Consider the following 23,204-nt stretch of genomic DNA (forward strand, 5'->3'; position numbering starts at 1 on the left):
GAAGAAGGACAAGCTGCTCATTCTTACCGCCCTCGAGCCGCTGTGCCAAACACTGGTTAGGTTTCCAAATCCATCCAAGATCTGCAAACAAAAAATTAAAGGCACAAAAGTCGCCTCACAATGGCTCTCAGTATGGCTCAATATGTTGCTTCCTGCAATGTGCTGCCAAAATGCCAGTGGGGCAGACAAAGAAAATATTTTCTGGATAAGCAAGAAGTCCTCCAGTTCTGTTCCAGGGACAACATCATGATCAGACTGCGCTACAAGTCCTGCCCTGGTGCTTGTCAATACAGAGAAAGAATTAATCTCAGTTGACGGCTATCAAAAAGACAAAAGGCGACGCGAGAGGAGATGGTCTGTTCGCCCCTGTTCCTGGTCGATTCACATATGTCTGAGAAATCACGTCAGTCAACTCCTGATGGACCTTTTGGGCATTCGACTTCATCTTACAATGTACTTTTTGAACCTACCATACTGACCAAAATCAGTCAATCAAACATTCACTTTGAAGTAATGGGCCCTCTTGTTCCTCATTCACAGTGAGGCAGTAATATGAGAGGAGATAGGACCCTGTCAGTGGCATCGCAATGTTTACACACACACAGTTGACTTTCAGTCTACTGAGCTTGATACTATTAACTTCCACGGGTCATTTTGACTTGCAGCAGTCACTTAATAAACCAAGAAAGCATCAGAATGGTCATGTATTTGACTTACAGGTGGCTGTTTGCGTACTTTGCATTGCCTGGATTCTTACTCGGGGATCTGGCTTTCCGATGCCAAAGTTGTACCGCAGAGCGTCTGGCTGTGTGTCCCAGAGTCACGACGCCGTGTCCAGAGATAGTGAGGGAGCCGGGCTGTGGCTGCTGCCCGCTGTGTGCCAGGCAGGAAGGGGAGCTTTGTGGAGTGTACACGCCGAGGTGCTCGGGCGGCCGGAGGTGTTACCCAAGCACCGAGTCCGAATTACCATTGCAACAGCTCATCCACGGTTTAGGACGATGTGGACAACAAGTGGACTCGGATGTCACGACAAGTCTGGACCAGCAGGCTACGAATGGTAAGTTATTTCCAGAAAGAAAAGTGCAGAAAGATGAAAGTTAAAAGGAAAGCTGCACTAGGAACGAAAAACGTGAATAATGGAGCAAATGACAAAAGTGTAAAAGGTCACTCGCTGATGAACTCTCCAGACTCTACTGCTAGTCTGAGCTCCACCGAGCGTTTAAGCCTTTTCAGTTCATTGGTTTGGCTCACGACTTAGCTGTTGGTTCAGTTTGGTTCTCATCAACATTGTTTCAAGCAACACACAGGCAGCTATTTTCATATTTAGTCATTAAATAGCCAGATATTTCCTGAAGGAGTTGGTGGATACACAAACTGATCCAACAAAGCTTGAATTTTAATGTTATGACAAATGGCAGAGCAAAGCTTAGGTGGAAAAAGTCCAAGGAAAGGTAAATAAGAAGATTAAAATAAAAGCCTGCACGATGAATAAACAACATACCATATGAAATACTAGCATTTGAAAATGATATCCAAGACCTTTATTGTGAAAGGTAAGAATTGACGGATATATGGCATTTTCGCCACGTAATATTCCTGGTGAAAGAAAAAATAAATAGTAACGTGATTAACATAGAGTAAATGGAGATATTTCCTGACAATAACCGTGATATCAAAGTCTCATATTGTGACAACCCGACACGTTAAATACCTGCATTAAAAACATTAAAGTGGGGCCACCCATTTTCTATTTCTGAAGAATATAAATTAGGTCTATTATCAGATTATAATTATAGATGCATTCCTTTGCTAATCCTTTTCATGCTGAGCTGGTAAAGGTGGAGCAGTAAAAATGTTTCTTCCTCTTGGTAGTTTCATTTATGACTAGAGGAGTTCCCAGAAACAAAATAATATTTTCCCATCAAGGCCATTATTCAATTACTTAATTGTGGTTTTTCAAAGGATATTTCACCCTAATTGGAAATGGCATGCAGACAATAAATTAAACATGTAAGATGTAGCACAGATCAAAATAAAAAATAATCAGAAATCCACACTGGATCTGTGAAACCAAAACATGTTCCTGACTGGACAGGAGACATTGCTGCTGCTTTCAATTAGCTCGAGATGATCAGATCCTTTGATTAACTTATTACTTAATAGAAAAAGACTTCCTGATGTTTCCTTTGAGAGTGGAGGCAGTTGATGGCTTCTCAGAAATTAAGCCAGTGTTTATGGCAAATGTTACCTTGATTAGTTAATTTATGGATCATGATACGGTGTGATTCTATCACCTTAAAGTGCTGTAGCACTGTGAATGCGCATTATCTTTCTTTGGAGATTGAGTGGTCCAATGCCAAATTCATGCTGTCATTTTATTACAAATCCCTCCAGCATTCGTCAGGGATTGTCTAGTTTATTACTTCATATTCTGCATGTGTGGCAGTGTCACCAAGCCAGCATAACTGAGCAGAATGTTGAAATATTTACCTTCAAATAGTCACTCAATAAGACTGCGTTTGTTTAGAATCAGGACTCAGACAAACCATATCTACACCAAACATCTTTGGTCACGACGACAACCCAAAGTACTTACGTCGTAAATCCTGTAGGGACACAGAGATGTGGAGCTTTGCTATCCCACGATACAGTTATTGGGGTCAAAGGGTCACCATTGATTCCTGAAGATGAATATTGACACGTGATTTGTTTTGCGGGCGGGTGGCAAACATGCAGCATCCCTCCGATGAACCCATCACGTGTCTGTGACCCACTTATCCTCCTCGCTCTCCTGTTGGGAGAGCTTTATTTTGAAAGGATGATGTTTATGGTTCTTGAGGGAAAGCGATTTCATACACATTTTAAAAAGTAATTGCATTTGGGAAGTTGTAACGTGCTGTAAATATGGAAAACCAAGTGTGCCCTTCAGTGTTGGGTAAAAGTTGCACTTGTCCACGGTAACATGTGCCACCTCATTTCTTAATCAAGCCCCTTTTCTATACTATCATCTCGGGTAATCTCACAGAGGCACGTAACCGATGAGTTCCTCGGACTTTCATACAAGCAAAAACTGAGGTGAACCTAATTTTATGCAGGAATCTTCAATTGCTTTTTCCTTCGAAAGATTCTTTGAGGTTTCGTTAGGAGAGGTGAGGGAAAACAGCCGCGGGGCCCAGTAACGTTAGCTCAGCGCGATGTGCTTGTCTGCGCCCTCCGCTGTGATTTACTGTCTTTGGTGTTCAATCCAGTCAGAACACATAAAGCTGAAAGCTGAAAACGAGCATCGGCTCAGCCGGCGGTTTGCCCTCGCTCCGCTGTGTTGTGCTTGGCCTTTTTTAAGGCTGAGCAACTGCAGGCTATCGGATGTCGACATCTATCTCCTTTGTCGGCCATTAAAATGCATGTTTTGGGGACGTTTCCGGCATTTTGTCGTGATTACATTTGCGAATTTCGCTTGAAAGAGAAATGCATAAAAATAAAAAAAAGAGGATTTCATTGTGGTTATTTGATGTGATTCCGAGTTCTTTCTCGCCTGCCTGAACTAAACAGAAATTACACGGCGTGACGACCTGAGTAAAGAGTCCGGAGTTCAAATCAACCACACCGCATAAGCCTTGGTGTGAGCACACTTTACGTGACATCATTCAGATCTCAGACGATTCCAATCCATCGTTTGAATTCTTCCGATAATTGAAAAGCGTGTCATATAGTTATGGTTTCCACTTCAACCATTTTTGCAATGGGGGCCGACTTCGAAGCGGCCACAAATTTTTCAGGCCAGTAATGAGTTTGTCTGTGTGTGTGTGAGATTCGGTCTTGATTTAAAATGTTTTCTTTCTTTTAAACATGGAGAAAGACGATTAATTCACTGTCTCGGGGAGACCATGGATCATCTATCAGTGACCCGGATGCATCGCTTTTCATCTGATATTTGTATTGTAATGTGTCAACATGCACTGTGTTGCAGGGGAAGGTCAGTTTAGTAACGTGTACTCTTTATTCAGCACAACTCTCTGTGCACTTACTTGAAAAGCTGAGATCAAATACTTCGATTCCACAAAAATGGCACTTGGCTTGTAAAGAAAAGAAAAACTCAACATCAATGTGTCCGTGTTTCTTCATGAAAGTGCTCGATAAACGCAGTCTGAGGTTTATCTTGATTAAGCGGGTTGTGATTTCTTGAAAGTCACATTGCTCTGGAGTTTCACTGTATTTCTTGGCGCTGAACAGACCCGAGCCACTCTGACAGTGTTATCCAAATGTGTATGTTTTTACTGCACAAAGCCAAAAGAAGGGCATTGTGTGTATTCTACAACTCGGTCCAGTACATCTAGGAATGACATTAACAAACAATTCCCTGACTTTAAAGTGGGTGTTTTTTTTAAACCATCTCTTAAACTTCGTTGCCATGTTTAGATCATGTACGAGGCAAAACTTTTACAAACATTGCGTTGGAACGCAGTCCGGGATATCCAATGTTGTTTTTGCCTCGCTTATCTCCGGCTGCGACTATCAGATGGAACAGTTTGGCCTTTTCCCTCAAGTCCAAAGCACCACTATCTGGTAACAGAAGGGCGTGTGTGTGTGTGTGTGTGTGTGTGTGTGTGTGTATGTGTCTGTGTGTATTCCACGCAATCTAAAACTATACAGACCACCAATCCCTTACTGACAAGCCCCTCCTCCCCCAGCCAATAGGAAGCCACGGCCCTTGTGCGAGCCTCGTTTGCACTTTCCATGCACAACCCTCTCCCGTCTGCTTCTGCCCTCCTTTTCTTTCTTTTCTTGTGCTGTTGATGGTCCGTGACAGCCCTCGTTGCCCTGCAGGTGATTCTGCTGAGACATGCTCCTTCTCCCTCAGCCGCACTCAGGTCTTTAATTACTCGATGTCGTTGTGTGTGTCAGCACACAGCCAAAAAGGTGAAGACGTAAGAGATCGCTTTGGGTGAGGAGCATGTCGGGGCCCGCAACTCAGAGAAAACTGCCTCCCGAGGTGTTAATAGGAAGCCCCTCCCCTCTTCGTGCTAATCTTAAAAAGAGGTCATGTTGGAAAGTTACATGTTGCATGATATTATTACAACAATAATGAGCTTGATTTTACTCTTAGAACAAGACTGGTAAAATTACACAAGTACTCTAATTAAGTACAATTTTGAGGCACTCATACTTCAATCATCAGTGGATGAGTTTTAGTGTATGCTTGTATATAATATAACAAAAATAATAAGATACTTATGTACTTATACAAATTCTAATTAGTATGGTAGTACATGTATTTGTATAGCACTTATCTAAACAAGGTTACAAAGTGTTTTATAAAATGCAAATTTGCCTTTCAGATTCAGAAAAAGATCAATATAGTCATTTTTATTAATCTTGTCTGCCTCAAAAAAGAGCTAATAAAAGTGTTGAGACCAAAACAGGAGAGTAAAACCCTGTCAGACATTTTCACCTATTTGTTGGTGAAGCCTCAAGGTCTGCATTTTAGCCGTCGCCATCTTGGTTTATTTTAAGCTAAGAAGAACAAAACGCTGAATCAGACATTTTTTAAGAAACCAAAATGTTTTAATTAACACGTATGATCTGAAAGCACACTGGTGAGATTATGGTGAGATTATCGATCACATGAGAAGTAGGGTAATTTTCTCAGAGGCTTCGAGAAAATCTAAATATTTGTTTGCAACCAGAGGAGTCGCCTCCTGGTGGTCATTAGATAAAGGAAAAGTTTAAGACACTTATAACATTGACTTAACTTTTTCAGGTAAAATTCAGACGAGTGTAAAGACACATCTTTTAAAGAGATTTGGGGAACTACAGAGTTGGGTGACAATCATTTTATTTTTTTAGGGTCCTCGTCGACTTCGTCGGAGAGGAACCTATTGTTTTTCAAAGGTTTATTATCCTTTGTCGTGTTCAAACGTCGTCTGGCCGCACACTGTATGCCCCAGCAAACTGAAATTCCACATGAACAAGCAGACTGGCGAAATTTTTTTGATTATTGAGTTTTCATATTTGTTTCTAATTTTTTTTTCTCTAGCGCCCCCTAGAGTGTTCGTACCCACGTTTTTTTTCGCCAATGACGGATTGACCTGAAATTTTGCATACAGGTCCGTTCGGACCTGCTCTACAAAATTGCCAATGTAACCCCTAAACTCCGCCTTCTTAGATTTTCCGCCATTTTGAATTTAGTAAAAAACTGTTTTTTTGCACTTTTCTTCAAAACGCTTGTTCCGATTCATACCAACATTTCTGAGGTCCATTATTGGTTCAATTTAAATGAATAATTTTCAGGAATTGTTGATATCTCATTGCGTTCAGAGGATATGGACCAATGAACATCCAAAGGGTGTGGCCTAATATATAAAGACACCTAACTTCCAAATCACTTTGACTATCTTCACCAAATTAGTAGTCTATGTCCACAAGGACACACTTAACCTAACTTAATTTTTTCATAATATTTGAACGTTAGGGGGCGCTACAATCAATCCCTCAAAATATGCCTTTTTGGCCTTTTTTCATGATTTTAAGGGTTGTAAAACAGTTAACTCATCCTAGAGCTTAAACCCGATTGATTCCAAACTTGGACAGTATGGTCTTGAGACCTTTGTCTTGAAAAGTCTTTGAAGGATTTCAAAAATATTAAAATATGTGCGTTTGCCGGACCGGCAAAGAAACGCCATTCGCCATGAAAATGTACGTAGTTGTAACTCGACCATACATTATGTAATCTGCTCCATATTTCTCATACATCATGACATACTGACCCTGAAGACATCCATATGCTATTTTCTAATTATGGTCTTAGCACCACCTAGTGGCAACGGGAACAAAAATCGTTTATTCTTTGGCTTCCTTCTCTGAGAAGGTACATCAGATCAACATCAAATTTGTTCCACATGAAGGTTAGACTTTCATGATGCCAGAAGAAAAAGCATTTTATGTTTCGTCTAACACTGTTGCCGTGGCAACCCATTCTTCGCGTCAAACAACGAAGGGGCTTTAGAAGGACTTAAAATGCTCGAAACGTAACTTAACTTAGCACACACATTTAAAGTCAAAGATGTAGTTACCTGATATGATTTGAAAGCTTTGAAATGCTAATATGGCTCAATAGCACCCCCTAGACTGTATTTTATGTTCAAAAGGCTACGTTATTTGCCCCCGATGACCGATTACCTGAAAATTCATCATACTGTCCCCTTAGACCTGCTCTAAAAAAAATTACATTATGACCATAAGCTCCGCCCACTTACATTTTCCGCCATTTTGAATTTTGTAAAAAACACATTCTTTTCAACTCCTACAAAACGATAGTTGCTATTCAAAAATGTTTTCACCGTGTACAATAACAGGGCGAACGCATTAATGCTGAGCAACTCTGGAAAGACATTACTCATTCGGTGCTAGGAGAGAACTGTGAAAGCATTGCTCAAAGGCAATACCCAAAGCCAACAGCTCGAGACAGGTATAGTTTCTATGGTACTAAAGACAGAATCAATAACGCAGCAGTTAGATGACAGCTGTTGGCTGAAGACGTGTTTTTGGGTGTTTTTCTTTCTCTCCCTGGAACATTCTGTCACGAGAGATCTTCAGCACAACCACTACACCTTTACAACTTGTCTATAGTTGCATCTCGCGTCGCCCTCAACAGTCACGCTCCACCGGGTGTGGCCTTTTTTGCTCTGGCACACACTCGATATCGCTTTTCACCCACGTTTTCGTCATTGTTTTTTTTTGTTAGAGCAACAGACGTTTAAAATGAAATAATTAAATCAATCTCTCGCTGCCTCTTGAATGTGTTTTAATGTGTTCTGCAGAAGCTCTCACGACATGTGAGGAATGATTCCACTGTTAGTGATTTACTGAACAAAACCTGGATCAAAATGTTAAGCTGTGTGTGTTCAGCTGGAGGTTGGAATTTATGACTTTTGAGTCGCGTAAAAAACAAAACATAGAAAGGACGGAACAAAGATTTGACAATATACAGTACAGTCGATTTTGGGTGTATGGGACAGCGATGTGCGCTCGATCCAGCTCTTGCATCTTGAAACCCAAAGGAGGAAGACTTTTTTTCTTTTGGATTATTATAAAAAAACTATTGAAAAAAATCTGTGGTGGTATTTTCTACCCATCAGTGAAGAGATGCATTTAGTCGCATTGAACACTAGGCGGCAGTCTCTGTAAACAGAATTACAAACGCGGAAAAACAAAACTGCGTTAACTTGCCTTCGCTAGATCTGGCTAGCTTTCCGGTAAAGTCAGTTATGAGTGAATTACTCTGAACATCTCAGTCTCCGACTGCATTATTAATAAATCATGTCCCTCATAGGGAACTTCATGAGATCTAGATGCCTACTAAAAGCACCTAGCTTGAAGCGTCCTCTTGATACAATGAATAGTCTTTATTTACTCTTTAACAACTTAATAAAACTTAATAATTTAACATTTGCATGTGAAAAGATGGGTCTTATAAAACACCATCATTTGGACAGACAGTAACAGAAATGTGTGTTGCCCAAAAAGTCACGTGGACCGACATATCAGTGCTGAAGAAAGGGGGGGGAGGCCTTTCCCTCTCGAGTGTGATTTACAACTTCGGGGTTCTGCTGCGGTTTTAATAGCGCTAATTATAGACACACACACACACACACACAGAAAAAAACCTGCTCACTCAGCATTAAAGGCCTTCATCAAAAGTGATGAACTTCCTTACGAGTCTGGACTCACTGCCAATGACTCGCTGTGGAGCTCGGCTCTTTAATCGTTCCCTGTTGAACGGTGTCAGACGATCTCGGGGTCATTTAGTCTGCGTCGACGATGACTCGGCTGATAAAAATGTCCGGACGGTGTTCATCCCTCTTTTGTGTTTTACAGTCACAGGAAGGATAGGTCTCATTTTCCGGGACTGCCGTTCTCTTAATAATGTGTCATCCCACTTTGTGTCTGCTCGGGATTAAGTTGCTATCGCCCATCGTTTGTGTTTTGTCTACAACGAAATGCCTAGTGACCCCCATGGGCCTTTCCATGTCGCCATAGTAATTACAGCCAGACTGTCCGGTATAGAATTAGTGACACGAGGTACAAAAAGGGATGCCTTGAGGACGTGGAGGCGTCCTGTAATTTTGGGATTAGGACGAAGGGTCCTCTGTTAGATCAATGTGTGAGTAGAGAAAAGATCCTCCTCTATGCAGATGACTTTGCGTTGTTTAAAGAGATGTAGAGACGGTAGTTGAGGCAGTTTTGTGAGCCAGTGTAACTTTTAGGACGTGGAGTCGTCTCGTAATTTCGGGATTAGGACGAAGGGCCTGCTGTTGGATATGTGATTAGAGAATGGATCCTCCTCTATTCAGATGACTGCGTTGTTTAAATAGATGTAGAGAGGGTGGTTGAGGTAGTTTTGTGAGCGAGTGTAACATGTGTCCTTTAAGGCGGGAATAAATAATGCTCAAGCTACTTTTTCTGAGAAACCCCAAAGTATGGAATGTTACACTGCTCCGCTCAGGACAGGAAGGCTCTGCAGAGAGTAGTGCGTTCCCACCCTGCAGGACTTGTACACCAGGAGGTGCAGAACCAGAGCCGGCAGGATCATGAAGGATCCTCACCACCACAACAGACTGGCGGTCAGGCAGGCGCCTCCGTAGTCACGCTGCAAGAACAGAGAGAGAGACGGAGTTCCTCAGGCCATCAGGACTCCTCACCAGGACCCATAGCACAACTGCCACACACACACACACACACACACATTTTATTTGTAATAGTGTTGCACATTCCTGCTGAGCATTGCCACTTTCATTTCACTGCACACCCTGTGTGTGTATGTGACAAATAAAACATCTTGAATCTTGAATCTTGAATCTTGATTAAAACCAGAGAGTTCACCCAAAAGGCTTTGAATAGATTAGCGTTTCCAGGAAGGCCCGGGCAGAGTTTATGGTGCAGATGCTGCAGATTAACTTGGCCGTCTTGGGTTTGTGTCTTTGTTCTGTTGCGTAGAGGTCCACGGGACGGAGAACCCCTTCGCCAAAAGACCCGCCCTGGATGCTTCGGTGTGGCAGGAGTCCGCCAGAAAACAACACCTGAATGAGCGCAAGGCCAAGATGAAGACCAATCAGCTGGAGGACCCTCGGACCCAGAAAGTGTTCCAGGTCAGATTAACAAAATTCCTTCAACTGCTTTTTTTCACAATTCACGATGAGCTTCCTCACAGCTTTTTTTTTCTGTCACTCAAATTCAACGTTGTTCAGCGGGTAAGGTACCACGTCACTAGATTAAACATTTTAAAAGGACATCTAGGTACTTGACCTTCTTACAGGCATAGAGCAGATATTTAAGTTTTTTAAAGTCCAGGGTAATTTAGCATGAACGTAGGGTCCCGTTGCTCTCGCTTGGTTCCCCCCCTCCCAGTTCACATTGTGTATCGTAAAGCTGGCGGTCAATAATGAGCTGTGTGAAACCCATTGTCTGGTACAGTAGTGCCCTCCTCTGGGCGCTCGTCCACTCAAGCATACGTTGGCCTTACGTTCATCCCCTGGGCGACCTGTCTGAACCACGCTCTCAACAACCCCCCGAACTTCACCCTCGCTTTAAACCCAAACTGTTACTGGCTTACCTGGTGTGGAGCACATTTTTATCCCTATTTAATATAATGTTAAATTACATTTTGGTCCCGACAACGTGGCCGAGTTCGAGTTTATTTATAGAATTGTTGTGTGAAAATGAATCTGTTGACATTTCAATTGTCGCCCGACACATTTTTTTAGAAAAGTGTTTCGTATTGAATAACGGTTCAAAATAAGAATAATATGCTCATATTATTTATTTGTAATTATTCCCCGAGCGAATCTCCTCTGTGCATTTAGTGATGTATTTCCAATGATGCATGAAGAGAGTTTCAGTCTCGTTGTTGTTGTTTTGCCCTCCACTGTGGAATGTGTGTTGGCAGTTTGATGCAGTCTAAAGATTACCCCCCACCCCATACACACAGACACACACATGCACACACACCCACACACCCCAATTATTGCGTCTCGAACGCAGCTCCAAGGAAAAAGTAAAAACAACAGTTCCGGGAATCCCTTAATAATGGGGCGGCGTACAAAACACTTGTATTCTTTGTTTCATGCAAATGAGCTCAGGCCCTGTATGTGTGTGTGTGTGTGGGTGTGTGTGTAGGGGGGGACAGGGCGACACATGTGGAGGCTCATGTATGTCTCGACGCGGCAAACAATTCTCAACAACAACAACAACAACAACAACAAAGTAAAAAGAAGAAGAAGAAGGAGGGAGCAACATCGCTGGAACAAAAGAGAAACGCTGTAGAAGAAGTGGTGCAGCTGGTTCCTCGGGGCAGCTGGTGTTGGGAATGGATGACCTTTGTTCCGCTTGTTCTTGTGAGGTCACGTACTGTAAGTCATCATGCTTCAGATGTCAGCTGGGCTTGTGTCACACGTGGAATAACCTCCATTCCTTGAATACGAGCGTTCATTAAAAGTCTCGTCTGCGCCACATTCCTCTTATTGTTCTCACACAAAGGCCCCGCAACGCCAGTTTACTCCTCTTTGTTTTATTATTCTTAATCTTTGGCCTCATTAAAACCTTTTTGTTTTTCGACACGCCACTTTATGCATTACATCATGTTATATATATATATATATATATATATATATATATATATATATATATATATATATTAGTGCTGTGAAAAATAACGCGTTGACGCGTTATGATTAAATAACAGGATTAATTTTATTTATTTTTTTACGCATTTAACGCATGCGCAGAATGAGCTTACAATCCGTCTGTTGTTGGTCGTCTCTAACCAGCAGCATGTCATACTGTCTCTACGTGTCGCGTTAACACTACTCCGATCTCCGTCTCGCGCGCCGCAGAGCTCCGATCCGGATGAAAAAAAGTCACTTGCCCCCCCCCAAACACCATGGCTGTGTCTACTACCGCGCACTTAACGAAGTACACTGCAATGCAGTGCACTGCAATTCAGTGCACTGCATTGCAGTGCACTGCGTCGCTGATGAAGTGCTGTCTCAAATGGAACACTTACGTTAACCACTTGGCGGAAGTGACGGACGCAAATCTGTTCACGGCACCCGCGAAATTAAGCCGGGAGTGACGTACGCAAATCTGCTTGCGATACCCTAACCCTTAAACTGACAAAATGAATGCACTTCTTGCCCTCTTGTTGTCCCTTGTTTACCCTTCTCCACCCCATGTGGAAACTGCGATACCTCCACAATCGCGGCAGGAGCCTCCGCCTTCTGGCTGAAGTCGAGATGGTATATGTAAATTTAATTGTGATTTTGCCTTACCTTCACAGCATAGCTTCATGTAGTAGTTGCAATTAAATTCTCCTCGCTAGGTATGCTAAATTCTCAATTATTTGTCAGAAGTAGCCTTCTTCTTTGCAATCCACAAACACACCATATGGAAATAAAACATGATAAATCTGTACATGTTTGTCCCTAGATTCCAATTAGTTTTAAGAATTATCCACTGAAATGATAGGCATCATCTGCTTGAATTCACACAGTAATGGGCCTACTTTGACACACATCTCTGTTGTAGTGAAGTTCACCCTGATACAGGAATCAATTAGCAATTGAACACAGGCATATTAATTATTGTTACAAACATGCATCAATTCTAATATAAATCAGAAAACGCAATAAAAGACTACACAACCTCAATGACAACATTTTATTGATAAAATGACTTGCATATTAATATAATCTTCCCTTCCCCTCCCCACACACTGTACAGCAGCCACCCAGTCCCAGCGGCGCTGCCGTATCAATGTTGCAATGCCACTGCTGGCGTTGTATTGTGATGGCCACAGTGACATGAGGGTGGACTTCAGGCTCACCGAGTGTCATTCAACGCCCTCATGGCTGTGCTGGGCACTGACTGTGACCACGGTTGGGGCCCCGAGATCTCCTGTCTAGTTTGTATTTTTTGGCTTGCCAGCGCCACCTCCTATCGGGTGGTGGCCAGGGCCTTCGACAGGCCCCGGGCTCAGTGCATGATGCCAGGGTCCTGAATAACAGCCCCATCTTCTATGAGCAGTCATACCCTCCACCAGGATACTGTATCCTTGGGGATGGTGGCTATCCCTGCCTGTCCCAACCCATCTGCCTCATGACCCCCTTCAGGCAGCCTGTCCACCTCCAAGCTACAACTGCTGCCTGTCAAAGGCGAGGTGTGTTGTGGAGAGGTCCTTCGGGATACTGAAGACGCGATGGTGGTCCATCTTCTTAAAGGCCCTGGAGGTGGATGTGAGGTTTGTGCCAGAGGTCATTGGAGCCAGATGCAGATGTCGGGAGGGCAGCAGAGGACCAGCACCAGCACCTCCAGGAAACGTCTCTGGGGCAGGAAACAGAAATAGGATAGCCATTCAATGCTATGTCCCAGACCACGATTACATTTAAATTAATACATACACGACATTAAAAAAACAACACACAACGATGATTGAAAGCTACAATTATTTCTAGAAGGATAAGCTTAGATAGCTATCGTAACGGTATTAATTATCGGGCAGCGTGTGTGCAAACGTTCGCGGTGTCATGTTAACCCGTTATTAAACTGAGCATATCCATTGTTAATCCATTATTAAAATTGCTATTTCGATTGGTTAACAGAACAGCCGTTGTTTAACACTGTCCGACAGGGCTGGACTGGGACAACAATTAGGCCCTGGCATTTTTGGCCCAGACAGGCCCACCCCAATCGGTCGGACCACACCCACCAGCACAAAAATACTCGCCTTATATACTCGTCTTATATAACGTGCTGTACAGTCATATATATACAGTATTCCCCCAAACCACTACAAAGATGACTACATGCAGTAAGCAATGGTACCAGTGCAAATAGACCAGTGTACTCACTCACTCTTGACTGGCGGTGGTGGCCATGGGGTACACAATCTCCATACTTGACTCAAGTACAGTAGAAGTAAAATGTTATCAAATAAAAAGCACCAGAAGTCAAAGAATAATTTCAAATGTTTTATTATATTAAATAATAAATTCAAATAATTTAGTACTAGTAATAAATACAGCATACTGTAAACTCACTGCTAAACAAAAAAGAAAGTGTGAAGTCCACTCCAGTGAAATTTCTTCTCTTCAAACAAATGACGGCAGCCTTTGAGAGAGACATACAAAACAAACTGTGACGTCCCTCACTGTATGTCAGCCACTTCCTGCAACTTCCATCTCTGGTGAACACCTTCCTCACAACAGGGCTTTTAGCCTCTTGTTTGGGATGGTAGTTTAAAAAAGCCTGCCTCAATGAAGGGTCAGGACGGGCAAAGTAATCTACACCCTGTTCTTCCTCATTGTTTTTATCCTCCACTGCTCCGCCTCTAGCCTCCACTCCAACTGCAGCTTGACTTGCCTGGACATACAGAGTCAAGGAGAGATGATTACAAGTAGGCCTAACTTTAACTTAACAAGGTCCAAAACAATAAGAAAGCTATTAAAACTATAAGTATCTGCTCCTACTTTGTACTACTGTATTTGACATAGTGGCTGTCTGTATACATTGGCTCTTTGTAGGCTATACATGTTCTATTCTCTTTGTATGTTTGTTAGTTTTGCAATAATAATAATAATAATAATAATGCAGCTTTTTTGTTCTTGTTGCCATACTGTAGGTCACTGAATGACATCACTGGAGTCATCATGCATCACACATCGACATCTTTATAAGCCCTCTAAGATGATTATTTGTTGAATTGGATCCCCATTAACTTATTTGCCATCTTGGTGACAGCTATTCTTCCTGAGTTCCGCACATTAAAACAAACAACATTCAACATATATGAAAATGTGACACCCAACAACAGTGTGTGCACACTATGGGTATTTTTTTAAGCTGCCAGCGTCCGTTTTACTATAATCCTATGGAGTAGACCGTGCTGAGCCCTCATTTCTCCACCATCGGGAGCGTTTTTCTGCAGCTCAGAGCGTCTTTTCCAGTTGAAAAAGTTAAACTTCTCAGAGAAAACGCCCTACGCTACGTCAAGCACTTTTTTGACAGCTGACCAATCACAAGCAAGACCTGTCCGGCTGAAAAGCTAAAAGGTAGCTAGCGTAGCAAGTAGGTTGGCTAGCTTGTGTGGTTGGCTAGCTAGCTAATTATATTGTCATCAAGTGCATTACGACAAACACATCAACTGATTATTGATATGTGCATGAATTCAAACATGTTGACAGTGTTGTTGTCTTGGGTAGTTAGCTTATTCACCTGTTTAACATTTTGTACTATCGCGAAAATGTTGTAGTAACATTGTTATAACAACAAAAGACGCTCTCGGCTGCTTTTTGTAACAAATGTTGCCAGCGTCTTTTTCTACCTGAAAAAGCGCTCCGGCCGGAGTTTTTCATTTAAAAAAAACGCCAAGTGTGCACGCCTAAGCTAGCTGTGTAGTAACGTCAGCCAGCTGTAGCTATAGTCTGTAGCTATATTTTCCTTACCGGATCAACTAAAGTTCGAGGCTGACTCGGCCCTGCTTCCTCTGTATCTGTACCCTGCTGCTCCTGCTCCTCTCTGCCAGCCTCCTCTTCAACCTGTTGCTGCTGTGGTAATGTTAACATTAAACTTGTGGGAGCAGCAGCAGCAAACATGTCCCTAATGTTGACACATTTGGCAGTATCTGCCTCGAGTCTCTTTTTCTTTTTCTCTATAATTTTTTCCCAGCCTCCCTTCCGTTTTTGTGTGCTTTTTCCCCCTCCATCTCTCAAGTATCCAGGCTCAGCACCGTGCGTAAACCCCCCCCCCAACCTCTCTCTCTGTTGATTGGGCCAGCCCTGTGTCTGTATAGAAAATGGACCAATGGGCCGCTGTCCCCGATTTATGGGCCATTTTTTTTTTGACCGGCCGGCCGGCTCGGCCCAAAACTACCGCGGCCCAGCGGGCATTTGCCCGGTATGCCAGATGGCCTATCCAGCCCTGCTGTCCGATGACTGACATAGCTATCTGTCGTCGGACTTGCCGCTGGAGCAAGCGCCTGGAGCCGACCTGCCCCCGCTCGTCAAGCGAAAAGTGTCCGATAAAAGTGCACCTTCGTCGGACTGGCCGGGTGGTGGATTACCCAGCTAGTTTATCATAACTGCCATGCAGATCCAATGGCATCTAATGCTACCTAGGTATGCTCACTAATCTGAGAATGGCATGTTAGTAGTACATTGTAATACCAGTACAATGTGTACTAATTACCGCTGATACTTACATTTACGGTCCGTAGCTTCGTGGTCTACCGCTTGTGCTGTCCGCCATTGTTTTAGAAATAAAATGAAAAGCTGGCGAAAGGGCTCCTCCTCTTCCGCTACGTCGCCAAGATGGCGGCCGCTTGGGCGAGTAGTGTCCATCGTTTTACACTACATTTTTTGCCCGTTTGCAGTGCACCATCCGGGTACTTTCAGTGCACTGAATTCTGCTGGTTTTTTCAGTGGCGCACTTCGAACACTGAAAGTCAGTGCTCGAAGTGCTCAAGTGCGCGGTAGTAGACACAGCCCATCTCCCGGGACTCACCTGTGTAACTCACTGAAAAAGTTATGTGCACCCCTGTATATACACATATATATTCAGAACCTCTTGATCTGGCTGATCCCGCCTGCTGCCTCATGTTAGCGGGAGCAGAACCTCATTAATGCGTGTGTCTCGCAGCGTAAGAAGGGATATCAGCAACCAATAACACTTTATATTCATATATATATATATATACATATATAAATATACACTACCGTTCAAAAGTTTGGGGTCACTTAGAAATGTCTTTATTTTTCAAAGAAAAGCACTGTTTTTTCAATAAAGATAACATTAATCAAAAATACACACTATACATTGTTAATGTCCATAAACTTTCATTGTTATGCAGATGATACTCAACTGTATTTATCGATAAAACCAGAGGAGAGCAACCAACTCGGTAAAATTCAAGCATGTCTTAAAGACATAAAAACATGGATGACCTGCAACTTCTTGATGTTAAACTCAGACAAAACCGAAGTAATTTTACTCGGCCCTGAGCACCTCAGAGATCAATTATCTGGTGACGTGGTTTCTGTAGACGGCATTGCCCTGGCATCCAACACCACTGTAAAGAATCTTGGCGTTATCTTTGATCGGGACTTGTCCTTTAACTCCCACGTAATGCAACTCTCAAGGACTGCATTCTTTCATCTACGTAATATTTCAAAAATCAGGCACATCTTGTCTCAAAAAGATGCAGAAAAATTGGTACACGCGTTCGTTACTTCGAGACTGGATTACTGCAACTCCTTATTATCAGGCTGCTCTAATAAATCTCTTAGGTCCCTCCAGTTGATCCAGAATGCTGCAGCTCGTGTTCTCACTAAAACTAAGAAAAGAGATCACATCACTCCTGCACTAGCTGCTCTGCACTGGCTCCCAGTAAAATCAAGAATCACTTTTAAAATTCTTCTCTTAACGTACAAAGCCTTGATTGGTGATGCACCATCATATCTTAAGGAGCTTGTAGTACCATATTGCCCCACTAGAGAGCTGCGCTCACTAAATGCGGGACTACTTGTAGTTCCTAGAGTCTTAAAAAGTAGAATGGGAGCCAGAGCCTTTAGTTATCAAGCTCCTCTTTTATGGAACCAGCTTCCAATTTCAGTCCGGGAGGCAGACACAGTCACCTCGTTTAAGAGTAGACTTAAGACTTTCCTCTTTGACAGAGCTTATAGTTAGGGCTGAATCAGGTTCACCTGGTCCAGCCCCTTGATATGCTGCTATAGGCTTATAGCTGCCGGGGGACGTTTTAGGATGCACTGAGCACCTATCTCCTCTTTTTTCTCTCCTTAGGGATTAATTTTCATCTCTCAATCACACGTTACTAACTCTGCTTTCTCCCCGGAGTCCTTTTGACTTCACGTCTCATGGGGTCATCGGACCCTATGAGACGGCATAGATCCTATCTGCCTGATGGATCATCGAGGTCTGGGTCGTGGAAATTCCTGCTCCTGACTACGCCACTGTCCTGTTGAGACTCCGCCCACTCCTCCCCACCGCCATCTGCCTGATGGATCGTGGAGGTCTCCATCGTGGAATATGCCTACTATGAACTATTCATACACTCTGTCATATTCATTGAATGTATTTTAACTCTAAATCTGTCCTTCTGTACACATTACATCTATTGCATCTGTCCATCCTGGAGAGGGATCCTCCTCTGTTGCTCTCCTGCAGGTTTCTTCCCTTTTTTTCCCCCTGAAGGGTTATTTGGGAGTTTTTCCTGGTCCGATGTGAGGTTTTGGGGCAGGGATGTCTATGTGTACAGATTGTAAAGCACTCCGAGACAAATTTGTAATTTGTGAAATTGGGCTATACAAATAAACTGAATTGAATTGAATTGAATTAATGTGGTAAATGACTATTCTAGGTGGAAACGTCTGGTTTCTAATGAAATATCTCCATAGGTATATAGAGGCCCATTTCCATCAACGATCACTCCAGTGATCTAATAGTACATTGTGTTTGCTAATCGCCTTAGAAGACTAATATCTGATTAGAAAACCCTTGTGCAATTATGTTAGCACAGCTGAAAACAGTTATGCTGGTGATATAAGCTATACAACTGGCCTTCCTTTGAGCTTGAAGTTTGAAGAACAAAATTAATACTTCAAATATTTATCATTATTTCTAACCTTGTCAATGTCTTGACTATATTTTCTATTCAATTTTCAATTCATTTGATAAATAAAAGTGAGTTTTCATGGAAGACACAAAATTGTCTGGATGACCCCAAACTTTTGAACGGTAGTGTATATATACGCACACATATGGCATGTGATATATTGTGTGCCATAAAAAAATAGACTTAACTTAGCCTTTAATAAACGGCAGCAGGGAGAAAAGCAGTAAAACTGGAGGGTTGTATGCACTGAGGTGATGGTTTATGAGAGAGAGAGAGAGAGAGATCGAGAGAATCAAAGGCTACAGGAGAACGTGTTAAAAGAGTGAGCCGGAGGAAGAAAGAAAGATTACCTTTCATCCATATGTTCAGATGTCAGATAGGGTTCATGGCAGACTCTCTCATCTTCAGCCAACTAATTTCATAGGACCAGACCTTTTGATCCCACTGGCAACCTGATACGCTGGTGTAACTGGGTGTTATATTGTGTGTGTGTGTGTGTGTGTGTGTGTGTGTGTGTGTGTGTGTGTGTGTGTGTGTGTGTGTGTGTGTGTGTGTGTGTGTGTGTGTGTGTGTGTGTGTGTGTGTGTGTGTGGTGGTGGTGGCGGCGGGGGGGTATTCTGCACTGTATTTAACATTCAATTCAATCTAGTTTATTTCTGATTGCCCGGAATCACACATTTGCCTCAGATGTTTACGAGGCACATACACCCGATGAATCCCGCTGTCCTGGCTCCTCCCTCAGAGCGCCTGTCACCAGGAGCTGGACGGCGTCCTGGAGGAGATCTCCAAGATGACCTCGGAGGACAGCAGAGGCCCGCTGGAGGACCTGTACGGACTCAAGTTCCCTAACTGTGACAGACACGGTCTGTACAACCTCAAACAGGTGAGTGCGTCTCCTAATCTCATAAAGCTACTATCCAAAATGGTCGCCATACAGGTGAGCAACTTCAAACACGAAGCGACTATCCAAATTGGCTGAACTGGACACCTGTCCAATCCTACACCACTCTCCGTGTCATTACTCGGCTCACATTAGCGGTTATTCCATCTCTCTCTCTTTCTCTCTCTCGCTCTCTGGCTCTCTCTCTCTCTCTCTCGTAAAATCACATCCCTCCCCCCTTCACTCCCACCTGCCATCATACTTTTTTTTTTTTTTTTACAACTCCCCCACACCTTCCTCTTGCTCAACACTCCGTGCGTACGTGTGTGTCGTCATGGCGAGCGAGGCCTCGGCCCCCGAGCCCGAGGTTACGAGGCAGTAAGCCCGCTTGGCGTTCTTCATGGGAAGACTTTTGTTGAGCCCGAGGGAACGAAACGTGTGCTTCCGACCGGGGTGGGGGGCTTGAATTTGAATTCTGCTCGTCCATAGAAATCAGACAGCGGAGGACAAACAAGGTCACGTATCCAGCGTTTCCCTTTGGGGGGGGGGGGAGTTGCGCAGGAAAAAGAAGATTTAACAGGCGCCATAGTTTTCCTAATTCTCAACCACTCGGCCAACATTTTCATCACCGGCCACAAACAACAGCATTGTTTGGGTTCCCAGGGAGCAACGCTGCACCTCCTCAACGCTCGGCTCCTCCTTGTCCCTCCTTGTCGCCGGGTAATTACTGTAACTGTCACTTTATTTGTTCTTTCTCATCGAAGGAAGAAAATGGAAAGTCTTTTCTTTCTGTCCCCCCCCCCCCCCGGCTCTTCATTCTTTTGGGCCGCCTCGCGTGCGCCGTACACTGTGTCCACTTCAATTACGACCTTGTTCCTGAGTAGGGGGGGGGCTGGTCTTCTGGCATGTGGCTGTGTGCGTGTGTTTGTGTGTGCGGTGGTGGCATGTGTGTGTGTGGGTTGTGAGTTGGGGGCATTCAAGATTCAAGATTCAAGATGTTTTATTTGTCACATACACACACAGGGTGTGCAGTGAAATGAAAGTGGCAATGCTCAGCAGGAATGTGCAAGGGCAACAAGTACACACTATTTACAATAAAAAACAACACAATATTTACAGTAAGTGTGTGTGTGTGTGTGTGTGTGTGTGTGTGTGCCTAAGAGGGCAGTTGTGTGGGTCTATGTGGGGTCCTGGTGAGGTCGGAGTTCACAATCCTGATGGCCTGAGGAAAGAAACTCCGTCTCAGTCTCTCTGTTCTTGCAGCGTGACTACGGAGGCGCCTGCCTGACCGCAGCAGCTGAAACAGTCTGTTGTTGGGGTGGTGAGGATCCTTCATGATCCTGCCGGCTCTGGTTCTGCACCTCCTGGTGTACAAGTCCTGCAGGGTGGGAGTGTAGTTCCAATAGTGCGTTCAGCCGAACGCACTACTCTCTGCAGAGCCTTCCTGTCCTGAGCGGAGCAGTTGCCAAACCAGGCTGTGATGCTTCCTGTCAGGACGCTCTCTACAGCTCCAGAGTAGAAGGACTGAAGGATCCTCTGGGAAACTTTAAATTTCCTCAGCTGCCTGAGGTGGTAGAGGCGCTGCCTTGCCTTTCTCACCAGAGTGTCTGTGTTCGTTGACCATGTCAGATCCTCGGTGATGTGGACTCCCAGGTATTTATAGCCGCTCACCCTCTCCACAGTAGTCCCGTTAATCCCCAGTGGTGAGTACGTCCTCTGTTGTTGTACCCTCCTAAAGTCCACAATCAGCTCCTTAGTTTTGGTGACATTCATGATGAGGCTGTTGTCCTGGCACCAGAGTGACAGATCAGCAACTTCCTCCAGGTAGGCCTTCTCGTCGTTGTCGGAGATCAGGCCCACCACCACTGTGTCATCCGCAAACTTGATGATGGTGTTGGAGCTGAACCTGGCCACACAGTCATGTGTGTACAGGAGTACAGTAGGGGCTGAGGACGCAACCCTGGGGGATCCTGTGTTCAGGGTGAGGGATTTGGAGGTGTGTCTGCCCACCCTGACCACCTGTGGCCTGGCGGTCAGGAAGTCCAGGATCCAAGCACACAGGGGGGTGTTCAGTCCCAGCTCAATCAGCTTGCCGGCCAGTCTGGAGGGGACTATGGTGTTGAAAGCTGAACTATAATCAATGAACAGCAGTCTCACATAGCCCCCCCTCTGGCTGTCCAGATGAGAGAGTGTGGTGTGCAGTACCTGGGAGACAGCATGACCCGAGGATGGACTGTTATTGGGTGAGCGTCGTCGGCGTCATCGCACCCGGACCACGGCCCTCACGCTCATCCAATCGCCCCCCCGACACCAGAAGACCCACAATAACCCCCCCCCCCCCCTCTATTTCCCACCCCTCCCTCTTTCCTCCCTAGTGTTTTCCAACTGGTCCAGCTTGTGTGTTTTTGTCGTCCTTCTTTCCAGTGCAACATGTCCACCCACGGCCGGCGGGGCGAGTGCTGGTGCGTGGACCCCGTGACGGGGGTCCAGATCCCGGCGACACCGAAAGTAAGAGGGGATCCCAACTGTGACCAGTTCCAGGAGGAGCTCAGAGAGACGCCGACAGAACCGGCGTTGTACTAGTCCAGCGCGACCTGGGAGGATTTGTAGAAGAGGTTGCGATGTCGGAAGGCTTTTTTCTTTTGTTCTTCAATAGGTTAAAGGTTTAAATATTGTTCCTGGAGTTGACGTCTCACATAAAAAGACCGAACCCAACAGTGTGACCATCTCATCAATGCTTAACAGACGACTTCCCCGCCTTGTCTTTGGGACTCAGATGTGTAAAGTGAACATTTATATCTTTAGACAGGTGGCATGGATATATAATGATATGTTTTTGTTGTTGTTTAGTGAGAAGTCAATTGTTTATTTGTTGGAAAGTATTTTTTAGCGGCGGACTTACGTTAGCTTCACTCAAACTACAGCGCTCGATCTCGTTGTAATAAAGAAACATGCCAGGAAAAAGTAATTACATCATGCTATATGGATATATAATAATATGTGTTGTTTCGTGGTAATAAGTAATGCCCTTAAAACTAGTTTTCAAAAAAGTTTCATGAATTTAAATTGTTTATTTGTTGGGAACTATTTTTAGGGGCGGACTTGTACACATTAGCTGAGGCGGCGGGGTGGTTTACGTTTACGTTTCTAGTCGTGTTCTGGTTTTAAGAAAGTTATGTCCAATATTCACACTTGTTTTTTTAAACTTTCGCCACCAACTCCTGGGGGACAAATATCTGGTTCTTCAGCCGCTAAATGCTCCACTGTGATTGGTCGCTGTGCAGCTAGCGTGCAGTGGGAAGGTGAAGGAGTACGAGTGCGAATTTGATTTATTTGTTTGTGTAAAATAATTCAAAAGGATAGTCCAATACAGCTTAAAAATATATTTTTTGCTTTCAAAAGACGTGTATAATATCTCTTTAACTGTTATGATTTTTATGATGACACTGTCCTGAAATAAATAGCCTCTTGGTTTACTCTACATGTATGCGTGTCTAACGTAGATTGCCACTTGTACATAACCCAATAAATAAAAACATTAAAAACAAAACACTTTAAAAAAAGGATATTATCTTCATATTATAACTGTATAGTAATCAAAGACATCGTTTTTTCTACTGACAAAGAAGAACCTGAACCTGTTGG

At 43.8% G+C, this 23,204-nt stretch overlaps 1 protein-coding gene and 1 long non-coding RNA gene across 2 annotated transcripts; one reads left to right on the top strand and one right to left on the bottom strand.

Annotated features, from left to right (window-relative positions):
* The first annotated feature begins 622 nt into the window (after window positions 1–622).
* Window positions 623–23,040, top strand: LOC130208134 (insulin-like growth factor-binding protein 2-B). Its single transcript, XM_056437106.1, has 4 exons — window positions 623–1,057; window positions 9,994–10,145; window positions 19,422–19,562; window positions 21,984–23,040. The coding sequence occupies exons 1-4, from the start codon at window positions 697–699 to the stop codon at window positions 22,140–22,142; spliced, it is 813 nt and encodes a 270-aa protein (XP_056293081.1). The 5' UTR covers window positions 623–696; the 3' UTR covers window positions 22,143–23,040.
* On the bottom strand, window positions 12,698–19,205 carry LOC130208165 (uncharacterized). The gene is made up of 2 exons (XR_008834369.1): window positions 16,250–19,205; window positions 12,698–13,374 (listed from the first exon to the last, which is right to left on the bottom strand). It is a non-coding gene; the product is annotated as an uncharacterized LOC130208165 (long non-coding RNA).
* Window positions 23,041–23,204: the final 164 nt, after the last annotated feature.

Source organism: Pseudoliparis swirei, chromosome 2, assembly GCF_029220125.1.
Source record: "Pseudoliparis swirei isolate HS2019 ecotype Mariana Trench chromosome 2, NWPU_hadal_v1, whole genome shotgun sequence".
NCBI classification, from domain to species: Eukaryota; Metazoa; Chordata; class Actinopteri; order Perciformes; family Liparidae; genus Pseudoliparis; species Pseudoliparis swirei.